At 52.4% G+C, this 18768-nt stretch overlaps 7 protein-coding genes and 1 non-coding gene across 8 annotated transcripts; 2 read left to right on the plus strand and 6 right to left on the minus strand.

The window, feature by feature from the left end:
• Positions 1–558: 558 nt before the first annotated feature.
• Positions 559–1372, plus strand: BO80DRAFT_425620 (uncharacterized protein). The gene has a single exon (XM_025719563.1). The coding sequence runs from the start codon at positions 806–808 to the stop codon at positions 1103–1105; it is 300 nt and encodes a 99-aa protein (XP_025574785.1). The 5' UTR covers positions 559–805; the 3' UTR covers positions 1106–1372.
• Positions 1373–3206: 1834 nt separating this feature from the next.
• Positions 3207–4769, plus strand: BO80DRAFT_98922 (uncharacterized protein). Its single transcript, XM_025724989.1, has 4 exons — positions 3207–3576; positions 3645–4083; positions 4135–4329; positions 4378–4769. The coding sequence occupies exons 1-4, from the start codon at positions 3494–3496 to the stop codon at positions 4666–4668; spliced, it is 1008 nt and encodes a 335-aa protein (XP_025574786.1). The 5' UTR covers positions 3207–3493; the 3' UTR covers positions 4669–4769.
• Positions 4770–5232: 463 nt separating this feature from the next.
• Positions 5233–5304, minus strand: BO80DRAFT_t178. Its single transcript has one exon. It is a non-coding gene; the product is annotated as a tRNA-Glu (tRNA).
• A 915-nt stretch (positions 5305–6219) lies between these two features.
• Positions 6220–10533, minus strand: BO80DRAFT_445529 (uncharacterized protein; the record flags this gene model as incomplete). Its single annotated transcript, XM_025721493.1, has 1 exon — positions 6220–10533. One exon carries the CDS (start codon positions 10531–10533, stop codon positions 6220–6222), a length of 4314 nt encoding a protein of 1437 aa, XP_025574787.1.
• Positions 10534–11665: 1132 nt separating this feature from the next.
• Positions 11666–12196, minus strand: BO80DRAFT_465286 (uncharacterized protein; the record flags this gene model as incomplete). The annotated part of the gene is made up of 2 exons (XM_025722706.1): positions 11666–11931; positions 11988–12196. 2 exons carry the CDS (start codon positions 12194–12196, stop codon positions 11829–11831), a joined length of 312 nt encoding a protein of 103 aa, XP_025574788.1. The 3' UTR covers positions 11666–11828.
• A 462-nt stretch (positions 12197–12658) lies between these two features.
• Positions 12659–13175, minus strand: BO80DRAFT_425626 (uncharacterized protein; the record flags this gene model as incomplete). The annotated part of the gene is made up of 1 exon (XM_025719564.1): positions 12659–13175. A coding segment is annotated over one exon (479 nt), but the record flags the coding sequence as incomplete, so codon positions are not given.
• A 2347-nt stretch (positions 13176–15522) lies between these two features.
• On the minus strand, positions 15523–16958 carry BO80DRAFT_383141 (proliferating cell nuclear antigen). The gene is made up of 5 exons (XM_025716912.1): positions 16743–16958; positions 16647–16687; positions 16155–16584; positions 15821–16107; positions 15523–15770 (listed from the first exon to the last, which is right to left on the minus strand). Coding segments are annotated over exons 1-5 (777 nt in total). The 5' UTR covers positions 16744–16958; the 3' UTR covers positions 15523–15752.
• A 266-nt stretch (positions 16959–17224) lies between these two features.
• On the minus strand, positions 17225–18700 carry BO80DRAFT_383146 (uncharacterized protein). The gene is made up of 4 exons (XM_025716913.1): positions 18291–18700; positions 17899–18235; positions 17725–17848; positions 17225–17656 (listed from the first exon to the last, which is right to left on the minus strand). The coding sequence occupies exons 1-4, from the start codon at positions 18364–18366 to the stop codon at positions 17285–17287; spliced, it is 909 nt and encodes a 302-aa protein (XP_025574791.1). The 5' UTR covers positions 18367–18700; the 3' UTR covers positions 17225–17284.
• Positions 18701–18768: the final 68 nt, after the last annotated feature.

Here is an 18768-nt window from a genome sequence, read left to right on the forward strand (position 1 = left end):
CTCCATCTAGATCAATTTAGCTAGCTGGACATAGTGGAATATCTGTTCCACTTCCACAATTCAAAGTGGAATCTTTAGATGTGTCACTCAGCCACCAGCCACTTTTCATTTACTACGGAAACCCTTCCGATCCTCCGTAATCCATTGATCCTGATAGCTCCCCACTGTGCTTCTACATTTGTGCAATGTGCATTGTGCAGCACTGCAAACTCTGTCCAAAGATCTAGATCCGAGGAGTTACCTGAGTGGTGACGTTTTCAGGCCTACCGACAGGTTCAAGGTTGTCGATTCCGTGGAGCTTGTAGAACTCGTTTTCGTGTGCTCCAGGCTAACCTTGGATCCAAGCTGAACTCCACTCCCCTTGAGGCAGGTCAGCTCCGACGAAATGATGCTTCGCGCCCGGATAATCCATTGCCACAAGGGGCAAACCCACGAGCCCTACGCCTCGCCGCCTGTCCCTTAAAACCATTGTGGAGTAGATGAGTCTCGCGCGGCTGTAATATCCATTCTTGCCGAACGGGCTCGCTCGTCTATCCACCACTCACGTGGAAGATACGCCCTAAAGTGAAACCCGCAGAAACCCGGTCCAGGGTGCCATCTCGAAATCACTGGCACTTGGCAGGCAGTCAAAAAGATGGGACAACCGTTGAAGGTTCTCCGGAGACCACGACCAATCAGAACAGTTGTTCCTCTCACCCGGTTGAAGGATAAGCACAACGGGTTGAACGCTCAGTGGACTTCAGAGTTCAGGCAAGGCTGAGATCGGCGTCACCATAGCAATGCCGTACTCGATGCTGACCGCTGCATGGATGGAGGGACATGGGCGTTTGTTATAAATGGCCGCTGTTTCAAAAGCGGACTAAACAAGAAAAATGGCCCTGTTACAGGCACATGGTGCACGCAGCAAGGGAAAAAGAAAAAACGCACTAAAATAGCCACCACGCTATCTCAGAAGTTCAGAACATTCGAAAGGGCCCCAGAACCCGTGGCTCCAGCACCTGGCATTGCATTGGTGCTCGCATACATGGGATGCCGGATTCCGGATTTCTCATCCACATCCCTTACTCTGGATGGACTCTGTAGATACACCATTGAGTCTAGCTAATTCGTCGGTTCGGCATCGATTCCGAGGATAGGGTTAGGTGAGTACGTAAACTAACCAGGCACAAGCATTTGGATAGCCCACAGTAGATTGTGTCTGCCTGGGGCCGATTGTATTTGAGGATCAATGGTCTCCTTTGCAAAGCTCATAGTCTGTGGATGTGAACAGGAATGGATCTCCCTGGCTTGAATCGAGGATGTTGACCATGGAAAGCTGTTGATACTCAGCGTCCTGTGTCAGGATCCAAGGAGTCGAGCCATGGATCTGGTGCGGTGTGGACGACAGCATTCTGGCCCCAATTCTGGCCCCCGTCAACTCCCCGGGCAAAAATAATTCAGCCGGCGCTAGTCTGGGTTGGGCGAATCCCGTCGTTCGCCCGTAAAATGGATGTTCCACCGGGGGCCGCTAATGGCTGCCTAAGACACCTACCGGATTAGTCATCGGACTGGTGCGCTTTTGCTTGTGGCTCCAGATTAGGAGTTCAACTCAACCATGGAGTGAGCCCAAGCTTGTGTGGGTGAGTGTTGTGTAGTCGTATTCGGTTCTCTGCATAGTTCATACTTGCTAGAACCTTATATATTCTTCTCTGCTGTCAATGGCAACCCTTCGCCATATTCAGGCAGCATCAAGATATGCCGAATCGTGACTAGGGAATCTTGTGTAATCTGTAATCGTCTAGGACAGAGTCATCAGGTCATTTGGACCAACAGAGATTGCACATCACAATAAAATTAGTATAGACAATGAATCAGACCTCAGACAGGCCCCCAAAGGCCCGAGTCAACTACACATGGTGTTCGGGCTACCGTTCTGGTAACGCGCGGCATTTATTAGAATTGACAATAATCGGAGTCCAGTTTCAAAAGGCAGCCGGGCATGGGTCCGACCCACTGCGACGCGACGATTCAGGAGACAATCGAGTTAGCCCCAGGCACGGGGTTCCGTCTGGTCGCCGGAAGAACAGCCACCAGACAGTAAGCATCACAACAAACACGAGATCGGGTGCAGTCAGCCTCCCCAAGTGAACAAGCATAACTAAAGGGAAGAGTCACGACGACCGGAGAAAATCTGGTGAAATGTCTGCAGTATACCAGAATACCGACCGAGAAGCGTCCAGTTCAACACTTACCAGTCCGCGGTCCAGGCACTCCGTAATTACCGTGGCTATATTAATGCCTCTTGGCTTCTTGGGAGAATCCCGTGTATAAGCCGGAGGGCATGATAACTAACCATAATCATCATAAATTTAGCAGAAATTGGGCCCGGGTGAACCCCCAGTCGCAGGTCCCAACACTGACTGGCCGTTAACCGTCTGCCAGAGTCCGGGTGGATGCCAACGTTGTCATGTAAGGTGGTTCTGGCGGTTTTGGCATATACGATCCTTTTACCCTCTCTGATTTTTGGGATCATCGCTGCTCTTCCCGCTTTTTCCCTTCCACTGCAGTGTCTGGACTCCCAGCTGAACCCTGGATGCCACATACGCTTCCCCCTCTCCCTCTCCCCTCTCCAGTCCATGAGCGAGTGAGTGAGTAATCCGTTTTATTATTCACGCCTCGGGCAAGGTTGACAGCAGCCTCCATTTTCCCTCTTGTCCCCATTCCATCCCACCCCCCCTCCCAGCCTTCGTTTTACACCTCTCACTTTTACCTTTCCCGACACTCGTTTTTCACCCTCTTCTTTTGGTTTCTTCTCCCTACGCCCTCTCTCTCTCCCCTTTCTCCCTCCCTCTCCCTCGCTCTCCGGATGAAGCTGGGCAGTTGTTGAGTCTGCAGGTGCTCAGCCTTACGCCAACAAAACCTACTCCAATCCCGAACCATCGATCACCGGACTGAGCCTCCCCGCCGAACACACGACATTTCTCACGCGGCTTAGCTGCCTCCAGCATCCTCCCAGGCTCCCCAAACCTGGATTTCTCATCCTCCGTGCTATCCTGGGGCCACTCTCCAGGCCAACACCCTATCCCGCTCGCCTTGTCGGCTCCTCCGAGTGTGGCTTGGTGTGGCTTATCCCTCCGTCGTCGAGTTGTCGTCCTCTCATAACCCGTCATATTCGAAACCTGACCTCCTGAAGTCTCCAACAACCTCAGAAATCAGGCCACGGCCCCAGCCACAGAGGCCGGTTTAGTCTTCCCTCCGCTTTGCGACCCCTTATCTTCTAGTCCTCTTCCTGCCAGTCTTTTCGCGGCCGTCGGGTGGTCGAACCGTCATATTGTATCCCGACCCCGACCCTCCGGCGGACTCTAGCTCCGTAACGGAGCACTTCGTCAAAATTTATTCGCACAATTCGCGGGCGTCCCTCCTCGGGGGCACCTTTGACCCATCGTTCAGACGCGGTTTCCGGGCCCGGGAAGGGTATACGAATGTTCCTCCGAATCCGCCAAAGCGACACAGGATGTATCGGCCAAATTCGCTGTGGACTTGGTCCTTCTGTATAGTTACCCTCGTGCAGACCATCATCACGCTTGCACTCGAGGCGTAAGTGTGACCCGCGGTGGCGCTGCATCGGATGAAAATGGTGGCTCATGCTGACGACCGCATTTTAGTTATGTTTTCGCCAACTTCCAGATCCAATTATTTCCGAAGGGCCAAGTCTCGACTGCATCGAAAACGGTTACCACTTTCCTCGCGCTCTACTGTTTCGGTTTCATCTATGAGTTGATCCTCGTTTACGATGCTCTGCGCCTCAAGAATACCATCCAAGTCATCGGGCTGTGTGTGTGTAACCTCGGACTTCTGATCTATGGAGCGGTGCAAGTGCAGCAGATCAAAGACTCCATCGAAATGCTGGTGGCTGAAAGCGCAATCACGGTCGATGTCTGGGGGGAAACAGAACCTTTCTTGATTATCATCCCATGCGTTGTCGCGATGGGTTCGATCCTCATGATGATTATCGCTTGGAAGCTCTACGACGAATTTGCATGGTCGATCTACAAACATATCAGCGCGGATCTGCGAATGAAGCGTCGGTACCTCACATATCAGGTACTCACAGCCAGTCCGTCGCAGTGGAACATCGAAACTAACAATCCCTAGATTTACATCGCCCTCCTGAAGTTCGATTTTTTCTTCTTCCTCGGGTTCACGGTCCAGTTCCTCGTGATCGTCACCAACAAGACCGACGTCGAATTCGGTCTTACCACCGCTGCTATCCCCGTTACCATTCTGATTCTCATCTGCGCTGCTATCTTCGTCAAGCGGGAGAGCTCAGTGGGAATGATCATCGTCATCGTACGTTCGACGCATGCCAGGGTTCGATATGTATGCTAACTGTCGCAGCTTCTGTATTTCGCCGCCATGGCCTATTTCCTGTTCAAGCTGGTCCGCATGTACCAGCCCGGGACCTACCAAGAATACCTGCCAGCCCGGCGGTCTTTGACGTTCTTCGCCGTCATCACGCTTCTCCTGATCGTCCTGACGATCATCAACGCCTGTATTTGCATGCACAATTTCCACAAGGGCCTGAAACAGCACGTATACAAGAAGAAGTCCCGCGACAAGGACGAGAAGACGACAGAGTTGTCTTCGAACATCTCGGGCCAGGTGCCGACTCGCATGATGATCGACTGAGCGACATGCCAGCCAACTTACGAGCAAAAGAAAAATATAATTCGGAAAACGGCAAATACGGGGACGAATCAGATTTCACCTACTGCACATTGATTTACGGAGCGATATATCATTTTTATACGTTAGCGAGTTGTGCCAACAGTTCGCCGGTAGATGGAACTACTTGGATAGTGAGATTGGGCGTGTTTCCGGGATTTACCATATGATACCTCCTACTGCGTTGCTCGGTTTTCTTACGAATCTTCGACTGTCTTTCCTTGTTCATTTCCTCGGAGTTTTGCCTGAGAGGGCTGCCCATCCCCCGATCCCGTTCTCGCTCAATGGCGCGCCGCGTCTCATTGATGACATTTCTTACTGTTTCTATATCCTATTATATCTCGATTATGTGAATATCACGACTTTGCATTGTACTGTATTAATTGTTGGAGTTAGGAATAATCAGATGTACAGACATACCTCCTCCCCCTCTTCCCAACTCGATGACTTTCAATCCAATAAACTAAAACACACCAAATCCTCCCCCAAAAAAGAAGGGAGAAGGAAAAAGAAAAAGAAAAAGAAGATCTCCGATGCGGGGAATCGAACCCCGAGCTGCCGTGTGAAAGACGGCGATGTTAGCCGTTACACCACATCGGATTGTTGTTGCATGTTTCTTCAAACATACTCCTAACTACTCCGTAGAAGATTTACATTGCGACCAACCAACTTCTAATCCAACAATCCATCTATAACATCCATGTTCAGTCACGGCTACATAACGGAGATAGATTTGTTGATGGGTTTGTACTGTTGATGGGTAGCTGAGTCATAGAGCAACTATACCGAGTAGTAGTAGTAGTAGTAGTAGTAGTAGTAGTAGTAGTACTGTATTCATGCATCATGCATGTGCCCGTATCTACTTCGTACCCATCCCGATAAAATATTCCATGATCGCGAAGGCAGTGGCCTGTAGACAAGAAACGAGATTTAGCCAAGTGGAAATGTTATGACTAGGTGATAGATAAAAGAATCAGTTTTTTTTTTTTTTTTTTTTTTTACTCCTAGATGGTTGAATTAGGGATGTTTGGATTGGTGGGTGAATGGATAAGTAAGGTGATATTCTCTATCACGTGGGTATGTAGGTGGGTGGATGGGTGGGTGGTAGGTTTGTTCGTACCTCGCGGGGGCGGATGCAGGAGGGTCATCCGAGGAAAGGTTATCTATCTATATATTTGTATCTATAACTGGAAATCGAGGCAGGAGGTAAGGGGGGTGTGTACTGTAGGTGTACTGTACCTTGTGCGGATGCATGGGATGTTACCTAGTTAGGAACTACTCCGTATTCACCCAGGTATTGAAGGGAGGGAGGAGGCTGACTGTGTGTGCCGAGAAGGGATTTCGGGCTATTGATTAAGTAAAGAGTTCGACATAAAATCAACACCCTTATAACTAGCTACCACAGAAAGAAATATTCAAATTAGTATTAACAATAAAGCCAAGCCAAGTATATCCGAAACCAGCTGTAACTACACTAGTCCATCAGAAGGAGCAGTCTGGTCCAAGCACAAAGATCTAAGTCCGCTTCCCCCACTTCCTCACCCGGAAGATATAGTACAACGTGACCGCACAGGCCACGTTGAACAGGAAGTAGCACCAGAAGATGCCATAGTCTCTCCAGCGATCTTTCCAGTAGATCCAGCGCAGGTCTAGGTACTCGTCGCCGACGGTCATGGAGCAGTACTCGCAGGCAGAGGTGGCGCTGGCGTTGAGCAGCTTTCCACCGGCGGCGTCGATGTACTTCTGCATGTACTGTCCGCAGGTATAGCCGGAGGGCGGGTCAAAGACGCTTAGTTCTTTGGTGCTGCACTCCACCGGGCGGCCGTGGAGGATCGTGCTGCTGACCCCACCCACGTAGTAGGTGAAGGGGGACACCCGGTACATGAAGATCCAGAAGCCCGGGAGGTCGCCGGGGGGCTGGAGGATGCCGTTGAAGATGAAGGAAAAGGCGAACATGAGGATGGCGCACATGGCGGCCAGCGGGGCGCCGGGCATTGCGGCGATGACGAGCTGGCCCACACTGCCGGCATACAAGAAGAATTGGATGATGAACAGCAGGACGAGGGCGCGGCGTTCGGCGTCCTGACCGGTGCCGATCACCGCCCAGTAGAAACAGGCCCAGGAGCAGATCCCGAGGAGGATCTGAAAGGGGATTTCCACGATGATCTGGGAGAGAATGAACACCTTCCAGGAATAGACGCGCGACGGCCGCTCCCGGACTTCGTAGAGGTCCCGTTGCACGACGAATTTGGGCATGATCTGGTTGATGAGCGAGGTGAAGATGGTACAGAGGAGGAAGACGCTGAAGAGCGCATTCTGGAAACCCTGTTGGCTGTTGTCGGCCTTGTAGAACGAGAAGCCGATGAACAATCCCGACATGATGCCTAAGGCGTACTTCGAGAATACGTATTCCGGCTGGCGGTAGTACTGTTGGAAGACCCGCTGCAGGACGTAGTAGAGTTGGCTATACAACGGCATCGCGAACTCGGAATGGACGTCATCGTCATTCTGGGCTTGTCGCTCGGGCTGTTGCCGAGCATCTTGGAGGCGTTCGACTTCGGCAACAACTTCTTTGTACTCGGGACTCTCGTTCCAGGTCTTGACCCAATCAAATCCATCGGACGATTCCCCGGAGACGATGTCGAGCATATACTCTGCCGGGTTTTCGATATCCCCACAGCGTCTCGCCCCGTTGCGCTCAAAGTAATCCAACAGCATGCGAGACTGGTTTCCAATATCGCCGAAGTAGACCGTCCGGCCCCCTTTCGCTAGGAACAACAGGCGATCGAAGGTCTGGAACAACATGGCACTCGGCTGATGGATGGTCGCCAGGACCGCCTGGCCATGATCCGCAAGCTTGCGCAGCAGCGAGCAGATGGTCCACGAGCTCTGAGAGTCCAGGCCGCTGGTGGGCTCATCGAGGAAGATCAACAAGGTGGGTTTCGCCGCCAGTTCGACGCCGATGCTCAGTAACTTTCTCTGCTCCACGTTCAAGCCTTCTCCGAGTGAGCCCACAACGGCTTCGGCGAAGTCTTGCATGCTGAGGACCTTGATCACCTCTTCCACATAGGCGTACTTTTCTTGTTTGGACACCGATGGGGGCTGGCGGAGCATCGCACTGAACCGGAGAGCCTCGCGCACCGTGGTGGTCTCTAGATGGATATCCTGTTGCTGCACATATCCAGTCTCTCGGGGAAAGTTAGGTTCTAAGGCTCTCCCGTTGACCAGAATATCGCCGGTGACCACGCCGATAGACACTCGCTGGGCGAGAACATCCAACAGCGTCGTTTTGCCGGCTCCCGAAACGCCCATCAATGCGGTCAAGGTACCGGGCTTCACCCACCCATTGACGTTATCCAGAAGTCGTCGAGTGCCCTCTTTGACGGGAATGTCATAACTGAGACCTTTCCAGGAGAGGATGTCTTTCTGCTCCGGGAGATGGATGGCGTCCACATTGTCCTGCAATCCAGGCTTGTCCGGGGGGGTCTGTCCGTCTTCGACCCCATCGGGCGACAGAAGAAATTGCGGGACATGACCGGGGCGGAAGACCAAGGTTTCGGCTTTGGAGGTCTCGCCCGAGTTGTATTCCGACAGGAGCAGATAGAGGCCGTTGAACACGATCATGAAGGCGAGGACGATGCCGTAGTTCCGCCAAACATGGCTGTAGGAGTATTGGTAGTTCTGCTCCAGATACGCGTCCCCGGAGACGAACCGCTGTCCGGCCACCGCACCCACGGTGGAACAGACAAAGGACGAGCCCGTGGCGTAGCTGGGAATCACCGAGGCACATTCAAAGTTCCGGCCATGGAACTCATTCGCCATCAAGGCCTCAAAGACATAGAAGATGGGGTTGATCCATCGGATCCAGGAGAGCCATGGATGCATGGACGGCTGCGGCAGGACGAACCCCGTATAGACCACGATGCACAGGACAAAGATCCCGGCCATCGCCAAGGCCTGGGTGCTCGTCCGGGTGGCGGCCGCCAGGCTCCGGAAGATCCCCGACATGGCCACGACGGCCGTCAGCAGAAAGATATAGAAGATGAAGAACTGGGAGGGCTCCCGTCGCAGGTTGGACATGAGATACAGAATGATACTGAAGATGGAGCAGCGCAAGAACTTGATCGGCAGATCCATGATCAGACTGGCCAGGGCCTCCGTGAAGGGGTGGACGAACGCATAACTGGCGTGCTTCTCCGCGACGGGTCGCTGGGTGTATAACTGAATGATCTCGTTGAGCGTCACCAAGGCATTGAACAGCACCGCGAAGTACAACACAGCCCCCTTCTGGAAGAAGGTCGCCGTGGTGGGAGGAGACTTGAAGAAGATCGAGCCGATGACTAACGACAGGACGAGTTGCGCGACCACCGTCGACATGGCCGTGGGGATATCATTTCGGAGTCGCTGGAAGGCTCGGCGGAGGCAGAGGCGGACTTGCATCGGAACCGAAAGAAGGTACGGGCTGCTCGGCCGGGTATGACGGGCCTGCTGTTCTTCATGATGGGCCTTGAACATCTTGGCCTCGTCAGAATTCGGGGGATGACCGCGTTGGTATGCCTCGATCTGAGCGCAGAGTTCCTTATACTCGGGGCTGCGCTTCCAATATGCCGCGAACTCCTTCGCCGTGCGTGGCACCTGGTCCGCCATATCGGGACGGGCTCGTCGTTCGCTTGGGTTGGTCACGGAGGCCAGGAAGTCACCGCTGACCTGGCGTTCGGGCAACTCCCAGCCCATGTCTTCGAAGTAACGCACGGCCCGATCCCGGCGGCCAAAGTAGATCTCCTGGCCCTCGTAGAGAACGATGACTTTGTCGAACAGATCGTACATCGATTGAGACGCTTGATAGGCGGCGACCGCATGGCACGATTGACCCATGTCGGCAGCCAGGCGGAGGGACTTGACGAATTTCAGAGCGGAGGCCGCATCCAGGCCTCGCGTGCTGTTGTCCCAGGCGCCGATCCGACATCGGGAGAGAAACATCTCGGCGATGCTGACCCTCTTGCGCTCTCCACCGCTGACGCCGCGCACAAAATTGTCTCCCACCTTGGTGTGATAGGTGTTGGAAAGGCCAAACACGGCCAGCACGACCTGCGTGAGGGTTTCCACGTATTCGGAGCGTGTCAGGCCCTCAATGCGTTTCTGGGGCGTCCGGGCGTGCGCGGCGAACGAGAGCGTTTGGCCCACCGTCAGATGCGGGAAATGTTGATCGACTTCCTTGTTGTAAGCCACCTCGCCCCGGTGGTGCTTGATCATGTCTTCATATTCGATCCCCTGGTAGTGGATGGTACTCTGCGGTTCGAGCGTCAGGCCCCCCAGATGGCCACAAAGGGTCTTCAGAAACGTCGTACAGCCACTCCCCGGACGGCCGAGGACCAGGAGGAGTTCGCCCCCTTGGAGCAGGCCATCGAAACTGCGGAGGATCTGCCGGGGAGGAGGGGCAGCCTGCCCTGAGAGCGCCCGTGCAATGCCGTGAAAGGGAGCTGCTAACCGGGTCAGGAGGGTTTCCTGAATCTGCAGCGCGGAGCCTGATCCCGACACGCACAGATTCGAGAAGACCACACCCTGCGCCTGGGGGACAATGCCGGATTGGTCCAGCGCCTTGAGAACGAGCTTTGCCCAGCGACGATGATCAAACTCGGGGCTGGTGGGATCCAAACGGGGGTCGTCCCTCTCATTGATCGTAGCCGAGAGGGACAGTCTTCGACCCGTTCGGCTGGAGGCGATTCGGGTCAGGTTTTGGTGCTCTCGTTCCTCTTCCTCCTTCGATGAGGTTGACGGCGCGCCACGGGCCTCACACGGCTCGTGGATGCTGAGATCCTTTTCGTCCATCACCTCGGTCGAGCGTACCAGAAGCCCTTAGGAGGTCACCACGAGAGAGGGAACAGAGCCAGAAATGCGGATTAGAAAGAACACAATGTATGGGGTACCCTTCACCAATAAAGCCACCCAAGACCCATCAAGAGAGGCCCCAAACCGGGAGATAATTATTGAAAAGCAAGGTCCACTCCATATTCTGCGTTTTCCCGAAGCGCATTGGGCCTGATAGTCCTTATTCAAAATAATGTTGCTTATGCCGTGGCCCAGCACCGCCGGGCGATCTGATCCTCGGGGATGCATGATCGAGACGGCTAGCGGAAGAAGTTCCCACTCGAACACGGCGCAGATCAGCATGATTATTGGATCGAGCTGACCATCCCATCCCATGCTCTCAGGCCAACCGGCGTGGGTCGCCCTCAGCCATACTGCTGGTGATTCCGACTGGTTTGCCCGAGCATTGTCATGGTCGTGGGCAACTCACATACGTCGGCCGTGACACGGTGCTATCGACGACGGAGCCATGAAGCGTCTCGTCCCGGATCGGTGGAGCTGGGGGGCCAATTCCATCTGGAATCTTGCGAACGACCGACTTGCCCGATCGAGCTTTGGGAACATGCAGGGGTGACTGCGTGAACAGGCTGTAGCGCCACGGTCAGTCAACGGACGGAGAATCTGGACGAACGGTCATTCGCCACCTTCTAATCGGGTTGCTTTCTATGACCCGTAGTCATAAAAGGCCCGAAAAAGCAACTTCCAGGATACAACACGTCATTTGGTAGTTCTGCAGCAGCCTTATCCCATCGGAGGCACCGAGGACTGGTAAGTTGCTCGGGAGAGTCGCCCTTGACGGGACGCGGCCCCCCCGATCACCGACACCAACGCGGACGATCAGCGCCCCGAGGCCCCGACGGCCGCTGATCAGCCATCCACTCGAGCTTGGTGTCCAGTTTGGGCTCAAACTCAGCACAAAAGATACTCCGGGTGTTCTGGGTCCACTGGAAAGATTGTCTTGCGAATGTACGTCGAGGTATGCCGATCTCACGGTCTTGGGGGAAGTGCTCCGGGGACCACTTTGACAGATTGACTAAGGTACTCCACAGGGAAGGTTTCTCTCCAGTACTATTACTATCTATCTATGGCCGATCGGGTCTTCCGCTTGCTGCCGAAGAGTGCACCCGGGGAATTACTGGACGACGTAAGGCTAATAACACATGGAGAGTGGTCGACCTCAAACGCGACGTGAAACGGTCGGGATGGCATGTTCAGACAGATCAGGGTGGTTCCATACGTGATGGCTGGATCGGTAGCTAACGAATGACACAGGTTGGATTCATGTTCGGCCTCACGACAAACAGAACAGGCAGATCCCATCGTTCGGCATCCCCAGCTCGAAGACGCGAGCACGTGAATCTGAGTGATTCTCAGTGGGATTGCTAGACAGCAAGCTTAGCCAGGGTTGCTCTCACGAGACGTGGTGGAAAAGAGATCTCACGGTCTGCTGGAGGTCGTCCATAGCGGCGTGGCCCCCCTTGATCTTGACCCCATTGGCCTCCCCCTGGACCGAGAGGTGTTCGTTCGCACCTGTGAGACGCTTGAACCCGGGTCCGGCATCTGCGATAAAGACCGGGATTACCTTTCCGAGAGCTTTGTTGAAGACGTGACCGATGAGAGACATCTTGCGTTGGCAAAAGATATAGGTGGATATTGAGGGACTGGGGGAGTATGTTGATGCTTCTCTGGGGATGGAATGCGTCCTTATATCTCCTCATATTGGTATTTGACGAGGTAGGCTGGAGTCTTCCTCTATCTGAACAGAAGTTCATTTGCTGCACGCACCCTTGGAATCCCGGTGTACACAAGCCATGGGCTGTGCCGTGACTGACGGGAACGAGTCAATGTCCTTTGCCTGTCAAGAAGGCTTTGCATACTTCAAATGGGAAGTTTTGGAGGCGTGTCCTGTGAAGACTTACTATCGGTGCAGTATGACCATGGGTCAATGCACATCCGTGATCGTTGAAGGCGTGATGCTGCAGTAGACGGTATCTGGAGACCTACCGAAGGGATCTCCAAGTCGAGCAGCTGATTAAATGGACGCAATGCACCAATGTGGTAAAAGAGTCCATGTAATTGAGTGATATCGGGGCCAAATAGCTCACAATCGCCAAATTAACTAGATCATACGCTAACAACCTTCTCGAGTGCCTTGAGCTCCTTTGACGTCAAGACAGAGAAGGCAGAGGGCCTTTGAACCGGGTCGACTACCAACATAAACCGCAGAAGATCTCGTAATTGCTCCGGAATTCCCACCCTTTGCAACTCCGCATCCAAACCTAAGATAGCCTGCAGCTCTGGAGCGCCTTCCCCAAGTCTATGGGCCGAATCGAGTGCAGCTTTAAGCAAAGGGTCATCAATCGTGTCCGAACCTGGAGTTTCCCAGTGGGGAAAGAGACGCTTGATCTTCGCCATGCACCAAGCTTCGTTAATGAAGGGATGTGGACTGTCCCACACCCCAAGAATGCCAGGCTTGATCCAGCAGAGCAGCATGGCGGCAATTGCCCAGACCCCTGATGGCGCCGTGCATGGCTGACCTAGGAAGACTTCCGGCGCGCGCATGGCATATGGCTGTGCGTTCCAACGACTGCCGATCGGCATCACTACAGCCCGATTAATACACCCATTTGGATCGATTGATGCTGACTTACCGAGTCCCAGGTCTCCCACTTTCGCAGTCACGCACGGGCCTCGCATTGACTGTGAAGTGACTTCTAGTGCTGGCAAGGCTTCTCAGCATATTGAGTCTGTGCACGGAATCCCCCACATCAACATCTCCCAAAGATAGTTTAGTTTCAATTGTCGTGGACAATCGAAACTAAGCTACATTGGAATAGTACTTTGGATTCGATAGAAGAGGGGGCTCTATGGCCACCAGCTGGAGAGTGACGTTCATTATGACAGACGACCTCTGGTCCTCTTTCTCTGTATCGAAGCCAGGAGACATTCTGAAGCATATTGTCGATGTTATTGATCACCATTCGGATTCGTCGCCATTGGCTCGTCGGTTGCTGAGCAGAAAACACCCCTCGGTAGTTGAGTAAAAGGCAAAAGAACTTGCGGATAAAGCCGCCGTTGCGGACGGGACTGTCATATCGTGACCTGGCCTTCCAAATGAGCCTTGGTGATGACTGGCGTAAACATAAACTGAAGCTTCAAGGTGATCGATGGCTATTCTTGGAAATTGGTTTCGAGTATGAGATGACTTGGAGCATAGTGATCGACGACTCGGATGGAGCAAGATTGCACTCAAGGCTGCGACGCCAACAGATGTGGCCCCAATCCGTGGTATGAATGAGGCCAAGACAAGAAGTATTGGCTTCGCCATACTCTTTGTTCTTGAGGTTGCCTCGATGTGATGGAGAGTCTGGTAGGTGTCTTGGTATAGCCATGCGAGACGCAGTCAAGAACATGTGGGTCTTTCGATTTTGTACACAGTACTCCGTACGGAGTGCACCCTGTCTTTCAGACATCGCATCGCAGATCTCGGGCTGCGGTTCAGTGGACCCGCGGTGTCCATGGGTAAAGTTCGAATGCTGGTGGGGTGGGTTGAGTTAGAGTCACGGTATTCTCATCAGATTTAGGGCCAGTATAGATAAGTGCGTTGCAATCAATGGAAGATACTACTTAAGTAGAATCATCGAAGGTCCTTCTGCCTCAGAAGTGGGCCGTAGGAGCTAGCAGTGGCTCACTGAAGTTGAACGTAATTCCTTGCTGGCTGGCTTGAACAACTCGATTTCCAGCCCGCGAGACAGTTTCAGTATCATAAAATCCCTAACAGTAGGTCATCCACGACCCAGCCACCGAATAGGGTGCTCAAAGCATGAAGCCTAACATGTGGCGCGATGTCGAACTCTTGTGGTGAGTTGAAGGCTGGAGGATGCAAGGCATAAAGAAGGATGAGCGCCTCATTCAGTAGCCGAAGCATATCGACCCAGCCAAGGACAATATACATCTGAAAACAAGTCCACTGAGCCACCCAAATCCATCCAACCCAGTAAACCATCACCTCAACAGCATCCTCAAAACATCAAATCCCATCCCCTCCCATCACCATCAAGCAAACCGAAACCAAACCCCAAACAAAACAAACAAACACCTCCCCAACCGGCAATATACCATTCCCACCCAAACCAGCAAGCGGTCAAGCCCACTACCCAACACCCCCATCATAAAAAAACTACCCACCACTCCCTCCTTTCCTCCCCTTTTCCTTTCCCCCCTCAAGCGCCATCCCCACCAATGCTGCGTTTCTTTGCTACACACGACAAGAGCTCGCCCTCTTGTCCCGTTCTCGGCTCTGATCCAATCACCCGAGAACGCACCCCCTTGCAAATGAGAAATTCGGAGGAATCTTCACCCTTTCTGCACCCGCCATTTGCTTCGAAAATCCTCGTGATTTCCGGGCAAATGGCCGGTACTGCCCGCAAGGGCTTGGTGTGATTAGCACCTGCAATCGGCATCAGAAACATCGGGGCGTAAGGCCGATGCGGTTTTCGGATCGTGCTCGGTTACCTTATGGTTTTTTCCCTGTGGGAGAGTCGTTGCGAAGATTGTGTGTGCGGGTTAGACGCCCGTATGACACTTTAGTGCAATACGCAGCATGCCGTTCTCTCTTCCCTTTTCCCTCCGGGGAGGGGGAGGAGGGGAAGGTATCATTCGATTCCGATTATTCTGGTGGGGGTGGCGCCTCATCTTTTTTTTTGCAGGTTAGTTGGATCCCTTCTTTCTTTTGTCTTGCTCTGTTGTCTGGGGTTGTTTGGCTCGGGGCATGGGTTAGGTTGTTGTGACTGGAAAGGACTTGTTTTCCCTAGCTAATTGTTGGGGTTGGGCCTGTATGGATCTTCTGTATGGGTTCTTGATAGGTTCGTGTTGATGGGTTAGGGGTTGGGATATATGGGGTGAATAGGAGACTGGTATACAGCTGTTGTGGCATAGTTACTCCAAATGAATTGCAGCTCCATCCCCAATATCTTCTGCTTCATACGTCATGTAGATCTATTGTAACCAAAGGAATTTGAACACGTTGGTCGCTTAGCATCTAGCTGGATATTATAGAAGAACACTGAACACTGCCCGAGAACATTCGGATATTTTCAGAAGATTTGAAATGAAAAGAAAAAGAAATCGTTGCCTCCGTGTTGCTCCACCCGTCATTATGATCTTGCTCTTATGTTCGTTTACTCCTCATCGCCGATCTAAAATGCATTAGTACTTTTCTTCAAACTGCGGAACAAATTCAGCGTACCTTGGGGGCCAGGTAGAATCTCAGATGACCGCTACCAAGGCCATACTCAACGAGCAGGGGCACCTCCTGCGACAAGCAGAGAGTGACCTTGCTCGACAGGTTGGTGGCCTTGCAGAAATTGACGAGGTATTTCAGGGAGAAGGTGAGGGCGACGGGTTCGCTGAGGGCAATGGAGACGTTCTGTTCGGGCTTATCGACGTTGGTGTGTTGACGGACAGTGACGGAGCCACTGCCAATGTCACCCTGGCAGGAGAACTTGACGCCCTCCTTTGTGGCCTCGATCACAACTAAACCAAATTAGCAAGATGCAGCGAAACATTTGGAATCAACATACCCGACTCGGAGAGAGCGTTCAGATCTCTGCAAATGCGCTGGAACTCTGCCGACGGCATCTCTACCGTAGCAGCGTACTCTGTCTCTGGGATGGCCAAGTGCTCCTGGTCAATATCCATCAATTTGATATCGTATTCACTGAGTCTGTCTGTCTCGGCACTCTCGAACATCAAGTTGACGGCATCGGGGGAGTCCTCCGCCTTGAGAGTGAGGATGTCTTCGTTCTGAGCAGCACGCAGGACCTTGGTCAGGGAGACCAGGTTGATACCGAGGGCAATGTTACGGTCGCAACGGTAAGGGGAGAATCCCTCAGCCTTGAGCATCATGGACACGAGGGCAACATGGGAGTTGTCCATGGCCTGAAGTGAGATACCAGAGTCATTGCAGTCGAAGTTGCAATCCTGGACCAGGTCTTTGATGGCGTCGACGACCTGGAAAATCCAATGTCAGTAGCCGGGCGGGGAGATTTCTGGTGGAATTGAGGGAGACGCACGCGCTTGAGAAGGCTGGCTTGTTCTAGGCGAGCTTCCAACACTAGAATAGCAGTCAGAATGCGGTCCTAAATGAGTCGTAGCTTTGCGGTGCTCACTTTTGATGTGATGTGTAGATGCGGTGAGAAGCTATGGATGGAGGAGGAAGAGGTGGACGAGACCAGAATCTGGAGCAAGAGCTGGTGATTAGAGGTAAATCTGGGGTCGTGAAGGTTGGGAATGGTAGAAGCTAACGGAGGAATTGGAAGGATAGTCGCGTGTCCGCAGTTGAGTGAATTTATTGAGGGACTCGCAGTGCAGCGAATTCGCGTTCGAGGGTTTCATTAGTGGGGAGGCACGCGTTCGGGTCGCGTCATTTTCTAGGCTGATATCACCCTTTGCGGCTAGGCGGCTGCCTGAGGCTGGGACCGTACCTGTTGATGCCTGAGTAGTTGCCTGGAGCGTGAATGCAACCATGCCACATTGACAGGATTAGAAAGTTATATCAGAACCCTCTGACAGTATTTATGCAGGTGAATGGCATGTAGTAGGATAAACTGACTAAAAATCAAGTCCAATTTCATGCCATTATGGAACAATGCTAGTATCAATAGGACAGAATGTAGATGAAGGAATTAACATGAATCCATGACCAATAATATCAGCTCTTCTGTAGATAGGCCTCTATGGCACCGACTTTTGCGCTTCCACTAAGGAGAAATCGCAGCAGTCTTGCCAAAGCTCGCACAGCTTCTACCCAATCTTCTTTTAGACTTAGATTATGACCCCGTGTGAATTTCAAGTCAAAAACCTCATGGTCAGAGCATCCTTTTGCATGCACCCGAGATATTGTATCAGCTCGAAAATGGCCGTGCGCAATGTGAAGATAAAGCCCGTGAAATCCAACCACAAAGACCTCCTCGTCCTTGCGGCCTGCGCTGCGGTCTTTTGCAGACAGATTACTGGCAAGCTGCCCCAGCATAACGCTCAAGGTCTCTTCGAGATATTCGGACCAGGTTTGTCTCTCGTACCACTAGGCATGTTAGCTATAGTCCACCAGATGAGGCCACGCAGTCCATCGGTGTAAAGCACACGACTTACCCCAGGAAAGGATAATATAGGCACAGGTGTGTCTTTCACATCGACGGTAATAGCCCCTTCTATCTGAGTAGCATACCGTTGACCATCAATCACATAAGTCTGCCTTGCTTTTGCTTTATGGAAGCTTTGTGGCCGTTAGTTAGGAGGAATCGGGGACCAAGGAAAACCACTTACCTCACTTTCGGACATTGTTCAATGCCATCTTCAATAATAAGATAAATGGTACTCATTAATAATTTCAGCATAGTGCTCTGCGACCGTATCAAATGCCTGGACCTGTCTCGTTGAGGCGCCTTCCAGCTTCTTCTAGGCAGAATGATCACCTCCCTCGCTCTCAGCACACTTGCGACTCCACCTCTGCTTTGCTCTTCCAACTCAGCAGCATAGGAACAAAAGTAAGAAAAGAAATCCCGAAAATCGCTCTCTTGTCTTGGCCAATCTAGTATGCAATCTTCTGTCGATGTAGAGGCATTGTGGAATACCCAAGGTATCAGAGCCTCCACCTCCTGATCTTCATCCCATATTCATCAGTAAGCATGCTCATGGGGCAGCCGAGATCATCATACCTTCAACTTCAGGCTCAATAGTTCTGGGAATCAGTCTGTCGTATTCAACGATTTCGGAGTTGATGATCACCGACATGTTGTGTAGAGGTGTTGTAATGGGACTGAAGCATTGGTGTAGCGGCCCCAGGTAATATGATAGTGTACAAGACCGGGGTAGGAAGTGTTCGAGGGGGTGACGCTGTTCAAATAGATAGTGTGTTGAGAGATCAAGAAAGGCCTCAGGTAGTACCAGTAGGCATTGGCCCAGGCAGAAGGATGGAATGCCTACACGGTATTTATAGGCGTCAGTTACAAGTAGGTTAACCAATTGGGCATGCTTGTTTTGCTGCTTCACTTCTTGTACAACAATAAAAATTTAGAGGGCTGGACTGAGCCTGATTATGCTCTGCATAAGAGGTACCGCAGTGGACTGCCTGGGAAGAAGAGTCACTCAGAGCGTGTAGTGAATGACTGCCCATTGGGCTCTTATGAACAGCCC

The sequence above is a fragment of the Aspergillus ibericus genome (assembly GCF_003184845.1).
Source record: "Aspergillus ibericus CBS 121593 unplaced genomic scaffold BO80scaffold_22, whole genome shotgun sequence".
In the NCBI taxonomy this organism is placed as follows: domain Eukaryota; kingdom Fungi; phylum Ascomycota; class Eurotiomycetes; order Eurotiales; family Aspergillaceae; genus Aspergillus; species Aspergillus ibericus.